Consider the following 13,769-nt stretch of genomic DNA (forward strand, 5'->3'; position numbering starts at 1 on the left):
GTCAGCAGATCGGGACCCCACTGCACTGTGGGGTGCCAGGCTCATTCTGGAATTGATAACGCCGAGACGACACGGATGATCGTGTGATCTGGCAGCACATTTGCCCAGAGTGACTTTGACATCCCACGGACTCACGTCTTAAGGAGACAAGGGATCAGAGCGAAAGACATCGTTCTAACTATCTACTTTAACTATCATGTAACAGTGTGAAGACACGTGCTCGGCACACTCGGAAGACACAGGCCTGCACTCCTGGTCTTCTTTCGCGGCATCGCCATGCTGGCTACAAAACGCTCAACGCCCACTAATCTTTCGCCGTTTTATGCTCATACAAAAGCGCGCCTGCAATGCATGTCGAAGGTCATGAATGAATATGTGAAGAATCGCAAAGGATAATTGTTACAGTCTGAAGGGTCGGTAATGCTCATGCAAAGCCGAAGTACTCGCCACCAGCGGTCATGGCCGTGTAGAGAGCCTTGCGGAGATCCTCGTAGGACTCGTATTCAGGAAGATCAAGCTCTGTAATAAATGTTAGCAACGTGTTATGGGTCAAGTGAGCAAAGTGTACTTACGATTGAAGCACGTGTGGCTGGAGGGCAAGCGGTCCTTGCTGCCATAGTCACGGTGAATGTTGAACTTCGAGAACCCGTTCATGCCCTCGAGTTCCTTGAACCCGTTCAGTGGCACCTTACTAGTACCCGTGACGAATTGAAGCAGTTTGGCTTGCTCTTCCTTCTCGAAAGTACGGACAGCGCGCCAGAACCACTGGATCTGTGGTGAAGCAGCAGTATAGTTGTGGTATTCGGTGTTGTTTTTCCAATCGTCAACGTTGATGTCGGGAAGACCAGAGATCAGCAACTCGAGCTCCTGTTCGCTGAAAATGGATACCAACTCGGCCGGTACGATATCGTGGAAGCCTCGAAGGAACTCCTTTAGCTGCTCCTCAACAGCGCCTGAAAGGCGGTATTCGGTTATGAGGCGTATGTACTCATGCTTGTTGTCCTCGGTGACTGGGATGTTGCGACCATTGTCAATAAGATCCACGGTCTGCATCTCGCCAAAAGCCTCGACTTCGGTTGAAAAAGTCTCAGTGATGATATCTGTGATATCGTTGTGCAACATCCACTCCAGCGATTTGTAGTACTCAAGATCCAGGGTCTCCATGTCTTTGAGATTGACCTGCTTGCTCATAATCTGCTTGTAGACTGCACGACTGAAGTGACAGTCAAGAACACGACCCTCGTAGAGAGCTTTGCCGATGATGCGTCCAATAAACTTGAAAAACATCAGATGCTCTGGGTTGATGGAACTAAGCCTGTTTGGATGGAAAGTCGTTCGGTCGGACGCGACAGGAACAAAGAGCGCGTAATCGGCGTTAAACATCTGACGAGCAATGACCTGAAACCACTCGCGGGTTACGCCACCGGCATCAACGCCCTCTTCGCCGTGGAACCGGATGCTGAGCTTGCCATACTTCATCTCTTCAGCACTCTTGAAGTACAAAGATTTGAACGAGTCCAAGAACACTTGATCTCGGCGCACTGAGAGCTGGAGCGGTGGATGTGGCTGACGATCGCTTCCGCGAGAGTGAAGCTTACGGTTGAAGTAGTTGCGTTTGTTGTCGAACTCCAGGACCTTTGAGTTCTTCACCAAGAGTGAGAAGGTACCACTCATCAGCTTGGGGTTCTGGCGAACAAGATCGTTCAGGATCTTTCGGTGCTCCTCTGTAAAGTTGAAGAACAAATTCTCCATCTTGTTCTCTGGAGGTGGGCTGGAGAGTGCAAACTCCTTCGGCAGCATCTTTGACAGCGGAAGCTCCTTGAGCGTGGTGTTCTTGCAAACAACCATAAGCGACTCAATTAGAGGTAGGAGCGTGGTAGCGATGTTCAGCATGTTCCCGCGTTCACGAATGACAGTTAGACAATCGCTGAGCTTAGTCCAGAGCGGTGCGAAAGCGGCATCTTCGTAGAGAGTCAATAATATGTCTTCCTTCTGCTTGGGCTCGAGGGCCTCCGCATTGGCTTCTGGCTTGTCCTTATTGTCACGAGAGGGATCAAAGAGGTAGTCCAGCGCAGTCAACGCTCGCAGCAATTTCGTCTGGTCTGAAGTGGCCGGCGAGAACTTGGCCAATGCAATGCCTTGCACATCAGTATGAGATGCTGCTTTGGAGACTTGAGTTGTCAAGCTGGCAAGATCGTCAAGAATGTTGCTGGCTAAGTCCTTCGCGATACCAAGAAGCTCCTGACCAAAGATCTCCTTTGCACCTGGGATGGGTGAAAGGTTGCTGATAACGGACAAGGTCTCCTGGAATACCTTGCTGTTGCATTCGCGAGCCGCAAGGATCTTTGCGACTAGGCGCAAGTTGTTCTCCGGGATGTCGGGTGGTGTGATCGTTCGGTGCTTCTTGCTCTTCTCCTCTTCAGTCTTGGGCTCGTCTGGTTTGAGCGAGCTGCCTTCGCCTTCCAGGGGTGCATCGGTCGGCGCGGCTATGTCAGTGCTGGTCACCATGTCGGCGTCTCGGCCTGTCGGTGTTGGTTCAGTCCCGACCGACGGAGCTTCGGGAACGGGCGCTGACTCGGCACCTTCATTCGCCATCTTTGCATCTTCAGCAGCCTTCTCTTTGTCTTTCTTGATCTGCTGAAGAGGATACGTGATGATGCGAAGCAGAGCTGTAAGCTGCTCCATAATTGAGGAGCTCTCCACGATGAGTTTACGATCCAAGAGTGTCAAGAGCGCATTGACAGGGAAGCGTGTTGACTTGGCATCCTTGCCCTTGCCCTTGCGATGAGCGCGGTTCTTGAAACCTACGCCAGTCTCGTGCTCAGTCAAGAAGAACTGCCAGACAGCAGGATTCTTTTCCGTCAGTTGAGCAAGGGTGTTCAGGCACTGTTGAACGACCATAAGTGGCGACACGTCTGAATTGATTGACAGTGCGCCACTCTTTCGCGAGATCTTGGGGGTCTTGTCGGCGGGCTGCTGCGGTTGCTTTGCGCGGAGTGAGAGCTGGGCAAAGCTACGCTCAACAGCATTGACGTCGGCACTGCCGTCCTGGAGGATAGAGAGCAGGATACTGATAACTTCGGCACGGTTTTGTCGATTCTCGCAAACATATCGCAGGATCGAGCTGAGGCTAGACTTGGCGCTGCCCTGTTGAGGGATGAACATGAGCCTCAGCAAAGTTGCAACACCTGCTTTGTCAAGCATCTGGACACATGGCCGAGCCTTCTTCTTTTGTGTAGGGTCGTCAGTTTGACCTCGACGTCCGCTACGCGAATAACCAAATTCAAACTGGTTGAGGCGACGATTGCCACTGTATGCGCGAGCTTCTGCTGAGATCTCGGGCGGCAACTGGCGCAAAGTATCCTCGTCTGTGTCCATAAGAACGGCGGCGCGTAGAGCAGGGTCTAACGTGGCGAAGAAGCTAGCAGCATCAATCTCTTCCGCTTGAGGTGCAGGGGCACCAGCGCTGGCAGCATTGCGGCGGCGATTCTCCTCTCGTTCGCGCCTTCGTCGATCAGCCGCCTCTTGCTGAAGAAGCTCCGCACGCATCTCCGGAGGAAGTGCGGCTAGGAACTCTTCGTCGAGCTCCGTAGGCTCTTCCTGCGAAGCGTTGTTGGCCTGCCCAGCTTGGCCAGCAGACTGTTGCTGAGCTTGCTGTTCTTGACGTGCGCGTTGTGCCTGCTGTTGACGTTGCTCCTGGCGTCGCTCGGCGACTTGTTGCAGTAAGACCTCTTCACGCAGCTCCTCTGGCAATGCATCAAGGTATTCAAGATCGATGCCCAGCTCGGTGATGTCGTACTCGCGGCCTCTTAGCGTGGTGGTGATGCGCGGTACTGGCTGTGCAGATGCTTCAGGCTCTGCCGGAGCTGCCTCAACGCCTTCCATAGATGTGCCTTCAGTAGCCACGACAGGCTGTTCAGCTGCGTCTTCTCGAGCAGCAGACTCAGCCGCATGACTGGCCGCCTCTGCAGCTTCAGCAGCCTCGCGTTCTTTGCGCTCCTTTTCCTCCTTTTCGCGCGCTTCGCGCTCCTCGCGTTCTTTCTGTTCTTTCCGCTCCTGCTCTTCCTTTGCCTTGCGAGCAGCTTCAGCTTTTGCTTCCTCCTCTCGCTTCTTGGCTGCTTCTAAAGCAGGAGGAACCATCAACTTTAGAATCGAGTTGATGACGCGTTGGCTCTTCTCGATTGCAGCCGGACCGTAAAGGATTCTGGCCTCCTCTTGCCAACGTTGACTTGTATAGGCCTTTGAGAATGCAACTGCTGAGTGTGGGTCCTCACGCGCGGAGCGTGCCATATTTCCCGACCTACTTGGGACCATGTTGCGGTGGAAGCCAGCATCGAAAGGTGGAGGGATACCAATTGGAAGGTTGTTAAATGACAAATGGATAGCCCCACCATGCTGATGAAGCTGCGGTGCATTGCCTTGGCTCATAGCGTTGAGCAGATTGCTGATGAAAGAGACTGGACTATCAGCATTGGCTGCACGAGGGCCACGTCCTTCTATGGCATGGACCCAGTCACTTTCACCCCGACCGGCGGGACCATCTCGGCCGTGTGATCGACTGCCACGTTGTAGCAGGGGATTGACACCGTCATCTGTTGCTCGAGGACCGGCGCCTGGACGGTGAGAACGGTATGCTGGAACCAGTATACGGTCACCCGGGCCTGCAGGGAACATCCATGGGCTCAGTCGATGGGTGTGGCGCGAGGTCTGGGCGATGGGCTCATCCCAGCCGCTGCCGCCCCAGCCCAGCTCAGGCATTCCGTCTTCGTCTTCTTCCATTCCAGGATCGTAATGAATGTCATCCTCATCGTACTCTTCTTCCTCTTCCTCCTCACCTAGATTGATCAGTAAGGATCGCGAAGTACGTAACAAGGACAAGAACACATACCATCTTCACCCATGTCATCACCCAAGAAGTCATCGATATCTGCGCCCTGTCGCATCTGTTCGAGAAGCTGGGGCGGATCAAGAATAAAGCCGCTGAGAGGATTTGTAGGCATGTCAGCACCGTTCAAACCAGAAGGAAAGTCGTCGCCCTCGTCACTCCAATCTTCTTGATCGTCGGCGAGACTACCGCCCTCGTCATCACCTGTGACCTCTTCCAGCTCCTCGACCAATTCATCCATCGCATTCATTGCATCTTCGGCGTCCATCTCCTCATCGTCATCTTCATCCATGTCTTCATCGTCATCATCATCGTCGTCATCGTCGTCGTCTTCCGAATCGTCAGTGCCAGATTCCATGCCCTCGTGAATATCGTCAAGATCTATCTCGACGTCGACGTCACCGGGCAAGCCTTCAATAGGACCCATGTTGTCGATATCCATTTCCAGCATCTCTTCGTCTTCTTCGGAAACGACGTCATCATCGCCAAGCTCGCCCTCGTCATATTCCATGTCGTCGGCATATCCGTCATCGTACATCATCTCCTCATCATCCTCGTCCTCATCGTCGTCGGATTCATAGTCATCGTGAGGTTCGAACAGTCCGAGGGTAGAGTTACGGAAGAGATCAGGCGTCTCCTCACGTGCGTTATCAACAAGATCGTCATCAGATGCTGTTGAGATCTCGGACTCGTCTGCAGAATCAGGTGCTGAGGAATCGTCGTAATGGGTGCTTAGGTCCATTGCGACATAGCACAACCACTTAAGTGGCTTTAGTATGTACTTTACCACTCGTTTCGCATTCGGGAAGTTGAGGTCGATGTCTGAGATGGCCGTCGTTAAGATGGTGATGAAGTTTTTCTCGTACATAATCTTTGCCATTTGCTTGAGGTTCGGTGTAAGATCAGTGTTGGAGGTGAGCATTTCACCGTTGGCTCGCTGCGACACCATTCTTGAGAAGATATCAGCAATGCCTAGAAGACGAGAGTATTTGATGTCGAGAGCCTCATCAGAAGAGCTGGTGTCTTTGAACGCTTTCAATGCGTGCTCAAGGACAAATTTGCGCACGAAAAGTAGGTCTTGCTCGGTCTCGGCGTAAGGCGACATTTGGCTGGTCTCTGCTTTGGGCAGAGCATTCTCGCCCGTCTTGTTGCAAAGAGAAACAATGAGATCAATCGCACAGTTCGATGTTGCAAGCTTCTTCTTGAAGGCGAGATCGCCCTCATGGTTGAGGGTACCGATCGGGACCAGAACATTAAGAAGGTAGTTCAGGACACCAGAGCGAGGCTTTGAGGGTGTCATGGTGTACGGATCAGCCTTGCGCGAGAAGTTGATGAACTCAATCTTGGTGCGATTGTAGCTTTGCAAAAGCTCTGCAAGACATTTGAGAATGAAGCAGCGGTAGATGTAGATCGGGTGTGCATCAGCCTTGAACGAGATTTTCTCGGGCTTGCTTGGCTCAGACACCGCGGTGGACGATGATGAGGCCTCTTCTGAAGCAGGCCTGGCATCGGTGGCGGTTTCAGGCGTCTCAGAAGTCTCTGGCACAGATTCAGTGGGCTTTGGAGGTTCTGGCTTGTCCTCAATCTCCTTGTACGCAAGCAACTCGCAAAGTAAGTAGTGAATAACACCATCAGGGTTCTCAACGACTGGTAGCTTGAGATCCGCGGTCTTCGTGCGCTCCAATATTGGCTTCTGAAGTGGAAGCTCGCTTGACTCCTTTGGCTTATCAGCCTCAGCTGTAGTGTCTGTTGGCCCGGGGTTGGATATTGAGTCCGCGACCGGAGGATCCTCACGCTTGAGCATCAAAGTCTGTGGTCGCTGATTGGGATCAAAGCGCGCTAGTTGCAGCTTTTCGTTGGTGACCTCGATGAAGATCTCTGGCGCCCGGATAGCAAGGGCATACATCTGACGAGTATAGCCAGTCGTGTCAGTCTGCCTACGATCGCGCGACTCGAACATTTGCTGGATTTCGGTGCGCATAAGCTGCCTTATCATGGCATCATCTTCAATCATGTGGCGAAGTACAATCATGAAAGCGCTTCGTAAGCCCTCATTGGTCACGCCAGCAAGCTGCTTGATCATCAGGAAGATACGCTGAATGTTGCGTTTCTCTGCCAGACGTGATGCAATCTTGCGTGTGCGAGTGAGCATGACCAGGACGCGGATGACGGACAGGGCCAAAGATTCATCTTTACCAATGCGTGGAAGTACATCCATGACTGCCTGAAAGAGAAGGTTCTTCTCCTCAATGCTGACGATCGGCTCAGGTAGATCGTCGATAGAGGCCTCCTGTTGCGAATCGCTGGTCGGTGGTGTCCATTGTATCTGGCGGGGCAGTTGGTCTTCGGCCAAAAGACGCTCGATGATGAGGAGCACCTGTCCAATCCAAGGCGACGACTCCTCTGGCGTCTGGTCTGGGAAAACCTTGATGAATCCAAGTAGCGTAGCGAAATTGTCCTTCAGCTCCTCCACGATGACTTCGTAAAAGTCTTTCTCTTGTAAGACTAGGGCGAGTAGATGGGCAGAAGCCGCAATCTTCTTGCCTTGCGAACGGAAATCATCCTCACTCTGGTAGGAGATTAAAGACTGAACCAACGTCACGCCAATCTCTGACCGCATGGCTGCTGGGTCAGATGCCTTTGCAACAGCCCCAGTGATGAGATCTGCCAATTCGAAAGTGACTCCATCATGGGAATTGAGTATGTCGAGCGAGCGGTCCACTAGGTTTTGACGGAGTAAAGCGCGCTCCTTGTCAAGGTCGTCGAGAGCGACAAGTTCAGCCTTATTGCCAACGGCCATGCGATTCTGGTACGCCAAGGCGTCGTGTGGTGCAACGAAAGGCTGTAACGGCTGACTGTCAGGCACTGGTATGCTGGACGAAGCGGCATCCGGCATCTCTCGGGAGCTTTCTGTGGCAACGTCTTCCATTTGTACAGACTGGGCACCTGGTGTTTCGGACACGCCTTCATTACTTGCGTCGTCGCCTGTAACGGTGCTGGCATTATCGGCATGTTCAGGGACTACGACCTCAGCGCGGCTGGGGGATGCAGATGGTGGACCTCGCGCCTCGATTTCGTACTGTGGAATGGGATTCCTTGATGATTGTTCTCGGGTTTGGTTCTGGCAGTAGTCGTGCGCCAAGTTGTAGTTGTCACAGCAGCGATAGAGCGCCTCTTCAGCCAAGCTCTCATCGAAGCCTGCCTCCTTCAAGCGTATCGTATGCTCGCCATTACGAGGCGCCCAGGGCTTGATGATGGGCTTGTTTCGCTTGGGAATCTTATCCACACTCTTGGACGCCCCATGTTCACCTTCACACTCAAGTACAGACCTCAAAATGTTGATTGATGTCTTTACTATCGAGGTGGTGGCTTTGTCAATGAGGCTTGAGTTCCAGATCTTCTCAACAGGCTTGATCACAGCGAAGCGTAGCTCGACCAAGAACTGCGCGGCAGAGAAATAGTCTGACCGACTATGATCGCGGTCTGGGCGATTCGTCATTGACGATGTCTGTGGTGATTCGCTTATGATCTTGTTGTTGGTGATCTGCGCGTAGAACGCCAGCATGATTTTTATACCACCAAGCGACAAGTGCAGAGTTCGTTTGCTCTCTTCACTTATGTCGTCTCCCTCCTTGAGAGACGCTTCACAAGCTGACTCGTAAAACTTGTTGAGAACCTCTGCGAGAACACCGAAACCGCCCAAGTTTCTGAAGGAGACAAGCAGTAAGGTCAGCGCCTGAGTTCTGTCCATATGTGGGTCGATCATGAGCTGCGACAGAGATGTTAGGGTGATGATCAGATACGCATATCGATCTTCCAACGATCCTGAGTTTTTGGGTGCCTCAAATTGAAGCTGATCAATGACCGCTTGCGCAAGCTGATCGGAGACGATTGTGGCGCATTGCTTCTGGTAGGTTTCTAGACTTCGCCTAGACAGCAAGAGCCTACCAAGAGACTGGAAGAAAGGAGCGATCTCAAGCGGTATTCGGCTAAGGAGGGAGCGAAGGGTCTGTGTATTCTTGAACTGAGCGCTGTTCTGGCTCGGGATAGGTGTTGCAGATGGGCCTTCTTCAGCGGGCGTTGCATCCTCGCTTGTGGCTCCTTCAGTTGAGTCTGAGGGTCGATCGCTGATTCCCATTCCGAAGATGCGGTCAGCCTCAGCGACTCCAAACCCAGGGCTGATGATGCGAGTCTCTTTTTCCCAAGCTGTTGGCATATTCCTTTGGAGAAGTACTTCTTCCCATACACAACTTCGGTGAAGCTTGCCGAGGCTGTCAACAAGGCGTGCGTACATATCAGCTAAATTGACTTGTGCTGAGACGTTGTGCTGAGAACGGGGACTGAACATCTGACTCTGAAAGGTGAGGGTCATCGCCGATACTAGTGTGTGCGCAGAAACGAGTGCCTTGACGTAGGTAGTTCCGTTCCTCACCACCTCATCGTTCTGGGAGACATTGCTGGTGAAGGGTGCGAAGAACGCCTTTCCACCAGAATGGCTCAAAAGAGGTTCGAGTTGTTCCAGCAAGCGCTGGGCGCGCTTGATCAAGGAGGGCACAGTGATATGTGGCTTCTGTTCAACGAGGACTTGAACGACACGTCCGAACTCCTCGCTCATACTGCGTGACTCTTTCACTTTCGGGTCAAGACAGGCTAGATTAGAGATGTCCAGGATGGACTCCACTCCGTCCAGTTCGATGAATGCAGCACACATAGCGTGGTTGGAGAAAAAGCCGCTCAGGAAACGACACAACACTCGAATATACTGGCTAGTCGTCGGTCCCTGGGCACCGTCTTCCGTTTCAATGACCTGGTCAATGGACACCGCTTCCGAGGGTTGCGCCGTGGCCTGTTTATCAGCGTCTCGCATCTCGACATCCGTGGCAACGGACCCAGACTGCTGCACTCCACTCACGGATTGCAATCCCACAAGCGCTCCACGGCCCCCAGCAACGAAAAGCTTGCCATCGCTATCCTCAGTCCATAATTTCGCTCCGGCGCCTTCTCTCTCCGCTTTCTCCGCACAGAGCTGTACGACGCGGGCAATCAACTCGCTTAGGCAGGACAGAACGCGCGCTTTGAGCGGCGGGTGGTGGCGGACCAGTTCGTCGAATGTATTACCAATCATAGTAGGCATCTCCGTGTCGGCATCTAGTGCTTTGACGTGAGCTGGACTCTCGAAGATCTCAAAAAAGCGAGGGAGGGCTTTAGATGACTGGAACAATTTCATGCCAGCCTCAGCCAAACAGATCGCCCCGAACGCAGGAGGCAGAGTTGAAATGGCTTCAGCTACCGGAAGAACGCCTGTGGCCAGGGGCTGTCCAGGTTCCCGTGGTGTGTACGCTGGCCTTGGCTGAGGACTGGCAGCGTCCGTAAGGCGAGCGATGGCTGCAGCCGTTGCCTCTGAAGCTGGCTCGCCAGCCACTGTTTCTAAGAACGCATCACTCAGACCAGCTTCAGCAATGACTTGATAGCTAGTAGGCTCGTTGTGAATGAAGCTTGTAAGAACGTTGACAGCCATGCTCCATACGGTCGAGCCGAAGATGCTCGCATTTGATAACACAGTGCGGAGAGCAGTAAGAAGTTGCGAGGAGTCAATGAGTTGCCGCATGAGACGATCGAAGTTTCCACCTGTGTGTGACATCATATGGTTCAAAAACTTGAACAGCCATCGGAGAGTTTGCTGGTGATGAAACGGAATCTGATAGTCGGTGAGTTGGGTCTTGTACTCTGCAGGCATGCCCTTGTTTTCCTCGGCGAGCTTCTTCGATGTATCGACCTCATATTGCATAAGATCGGCGATAATCTCCAACCCTCTAGCACCGACAAGAGCTGCAAATGCATGTTGCAGGTTATACACAAAGGTGTCAAGAAAGTTAAGGATCTTGGGCTGATTGCGTTCTGCCTTGTTTGTCCGAAGCTTGAGAACCTCGACCAGGATCTCAAGGAGTCCGGCAGAGACCATACCTTCGCCTGTTCGAGACTGTGATTGTGGGATAGTGTTGAGTAGTGAAAACAGCGCGTCGCGCCACTCATCCTCTTCAAGATCAATATCGTCGCCGTCTTCGATGCCAAGACCAGCCACAAGCTTGCGGACAATGTAAAACAGCACGCCGTGGTTCACGGTGACGCTCAGCGCAGTGCAGACATCGGCGGACTTGGTCTTATGTTTCGCTAGTGCTTCCAATGCGTTGAAGGTAAAGATCTGAAGCTCAGTGGAGATGCCATCCACACCGTCACCGGGTGGCTGCACCAACTCAGAAAGCTGGAATGCTAATTGCAGTCGCCGGGGCTCGTCCAAGTCTTGCTGACCCAATCGCGTGTGGAATTCTTTCTCGTTGTGCACAAAGCCCATATTGGCGATAGCCAGCAGACGAATTGCGACTGCGTTGTCACGACCAGAAGGTCCGCTGCTTAGCATGTTTGCCACGCGGAGCTTGTGCAACAACTCGTAGTGCACACTCGCGGGGAGTTCTGCAAGGCCTTGCTTGAGCAGGTCGTGAATGTCGGTCTTCGCGACCTTATCTGCTGATAGCTCAAATGTCTTTGGTCCGTTCCGTCGGCTGCCCGGCTCTCCCGGGGTGAAAGCTGGCGTATTCGGGGAGTCTATGGTCGATGCGTTCGGTGCACTCTGAGGCGTCCGTGGCGTTTGATTGCGCATGTTCGACGTTCGACGGACGGGTGTCGGCGTGCTGGGTGCATCCGTGCTAGGCGCTGCAAGCTTGCTGGTGTTACTGCTGCTTTCTTCTGGCGCTGTAGTGGGCTCGTAGTAGGAGATGTGGATTCCTCCGAATTCTTGCTTTAAGGTAGCTTCTGACAGTTTGTACAACCCAGTCAAATCAGCAGGATTAAATCTGTCCGCGTCACTACGTCGGTCGCCTGAGGCTTTGTCCTTCCCTTTCCCAGTCGGTGTGCCGAAGAGCGGTGCGGCTACTGTGGGACCCTTCGAGAAGGGCACAGACAGCTTCTGAATCTTGTCGAGGCCGATGTTGTAGTGACTCGAGAGTAGCGAAGGGTGTAGTGTGGCTGGTGCCAAACGCAAGCGTGCGGCCTGGTAACGCTGCGACAGCCTGTGGCCGAGGCGCAAGGTTGCTTTGAGAAGAGACGTCGAGGTTGTGTTCAAGAGCTTGTCCAGACGCTCGCTGCTCGAGTACAGGCTGCGGTTGCCACAATTCTCCAACAGCATGCGTGTAAAACTCAGGAGCTGCTCAATCAGCTCACGATCTCCATCCTGTGACACGTGCAGGTTATCCAGTATGGCATCGGTAGTGCTCGATTGCGCGCTCGTGCAGCCCTCCTCCGCGTCGCCCTTCAGCAGTAATCGCCGCTCGAATGGCTGTGTCTGCGGCCCGTCCACCAACCCGTACTCCTGGTTGAACAGCTCCAGTACGCGATCGAAGCGGTTCAGGACAGGAATCCAGTGGTAGGCATCTCCGCGGGGAAATGGCCACTGCTTGGGGAAGGAAGCAAGGTGTGCGAGCAGCTGGTAGAGCGGTATTGACTCGGTAGCTCGTACGAAATCTGCTATCATCGGCGACTGTATGCGTGTTAGTTGAGTATCGACTGCATGGAGAGGTGCTGCCTACCAGAGTCGACTCATGCCGCGAGGTAGCCTGCTTCTTGATCTTCATGTCTGCGCCGGGCGCTCCGAGAGCAACTTAGCCAAACATGCAACCCCTCTAACTTCGCCTCTGGCGCAATTCCACTCGCACAGGTGGAGGCGAAGGCTAGGCTCGCCGCAGTGCAAGGCTGTTGCGCAATGTAGGCGACAACCTGTCTCGCCGGTGCAAAGCTCACTGGTATGGCGAAGCGGCACAGGGATTGTCGCGGTGACGTCGACAGCGGGCGGGGGAATGTATGGGCAGGCAAATGCGCTGTCGTAGGCGGGGAAGGTGATGCGCAGGTGGGCGCGGAACAGAGGCGGACGTGTGGGACGCGCAGCCAGGGCTCACGGTGCAGGCGTGGGCGTGTCTGAGCAGGCGCAGAGTATTTGGCAGATGACTAATACCAAATCTGGTGAGGTTGGGCCTCTGTCGTGCGGGCTGTGTGGGGTCGTGGTGTTGTCACTCTCGTTGTCGATAGCGGAAGCTCAGTTGATGCACGCGCCGGGAACGCTTGGACGCTTAAGTAAGAAACGGCCATCACGACCACCACGCGTGCGCTGAAACTTCACCGGCACCACAAAAAGTGTTGATCTGGAAGGTTCGCCCACCGGTGACGTCATCGATGCCTTCGTTTACTACAACACGAGTGCCTTGTGGCTCCAGCAGACCAGTGAGTCAGAGGCGAGCACAGTGTAAGCTACCACTATCGAACTGCTCCCCCGACCTCCCAGCCTCAGACAGACCGGAAGACGCGCATTACGCGTTTACATCTCGTTACTTGCTTCTCCTCTGCCCAGCGCCTGCCCTCTCCTCATCCACCAATCTGACAGTCTCCTCTAACACCAGCAAGTCCCTCTCCAGCATCTCCGCCCAGTTCTGCACGTCTCCGATCTCGTTCAGCTTCTTCGTGCTCGTATCGCCGAGCTTCTGCCACTTGTCTCCCTCCTTCTGCAGCACTGCAGTCTGCTTTGCAAGCTCCCTCTCTTGCCTGGCGATCGCTGCTGAGTTGGCGTGCAGATCCGCCGTGCGCGTGCGGAGGTCGGCATCAACCGACGTACCGATTGAAGAGAGCGATGCTATAACCGCGGCCCGAGCTTCGCGCTGCTGCTGTGCTGTGGCTGAAGGGGTTGGTGAGGACATGGTAGGTTGCAGTTTTATGGAAGGCGACTTGTGGGTCAGATGTCGATATTGGTAACGACTGCCGGACGGGTACTTCAGACTCGGTGACTTGGTGCTAGGGTGCGGGTATCTATGTGTCTCACACAAGCTTCATGCGCTGCATT

The 13,769-nt window shown here is 53.6% G+C and overlaps 2 protein-coding genes across 2 annotated transcripts; both read right to left on the reverse strand.

Moving 5' to 3' along the window:
* Positions 1-158: 158 nt before the first annotated feature.
* C7974DRAFT_40133 (uncharacterized protein) lies at positions 159-12,942 on the reverse strand. The gene is made up of 4 exons (XM_046142592.1): positions 12,469-12,942; positions 4,889-12,419; positions 573-4,835; positions 159-519 (listed from the first exon to the last, which is right to left on the reverse strand). The coding sequence occupies exons 1-4, from the start codon at positions 12,511-12,513 to the stop codon at positions 425-427; spliced, it is 11,934 nt and encodes a 3,977-aa protein (XP_045994265.1). The 5' UTR covers positions 12,514-12,942; the 3' UTR covers positions 159-424.
* A 318-nt stretch (positions 12,943-13,260) lies between these two features.
* Positions 13,261-13,626, reverse strand: C7974DRAFT_416312 (uncharacterized protein; the record flags this gene model as incomplete). Its single annotated transcript, XM_046143972.1, has 1 exon — positions 13,261-13,626. One exon carries the CDS (start codon positions 13,624-13,626, stop codon positions 13,261-13,263), a length of 366 nt encoding a protein of 121 aa, XP_045994266.1.
* Between the last annotated feature and the right edge of the window lie 143 nt (positions 13,627-13,769).

The sequence above is a fragment of the Boeremia exigua genome (genome assembly GCF_020726555.1).
Source record: "Boeremia exigua strain MPI-SDFR-AT-0100 chromosome Unknown C7974scaffold_10, whole genome shotgun sequence".
Taxonomy (NCBI): domain Eukaryota; kingdom Fungi; phylum Ascomycota; class Dothideomycetes; order Pleosporales; family Didymellaceae; genus Boeremia; species Boeremia exigua.

Coding starts and splice junctions, on each gene's coding strand:
- C7974DRAFT_40133 (XM_046142592.1), bottom strand. CDS start 12,513: ATGAAGATCAAGAAGCAGGCTACCTCGCGGCATGAGTCGACTCTG. Junction 4,836..4,888: donor TGATGACATGGGTGAAGATG/GTATGTGTTCTT, acceptor TGATCAATCTAG/GTGAGGAGGAAGAGGAAGAA. Junction 520..572: donor CAGCCACACGTGCTTCAATC/GTAAGTACACTT, acceptor CATTTATTACAG/AGCTTGATCTTCCTGAATAC.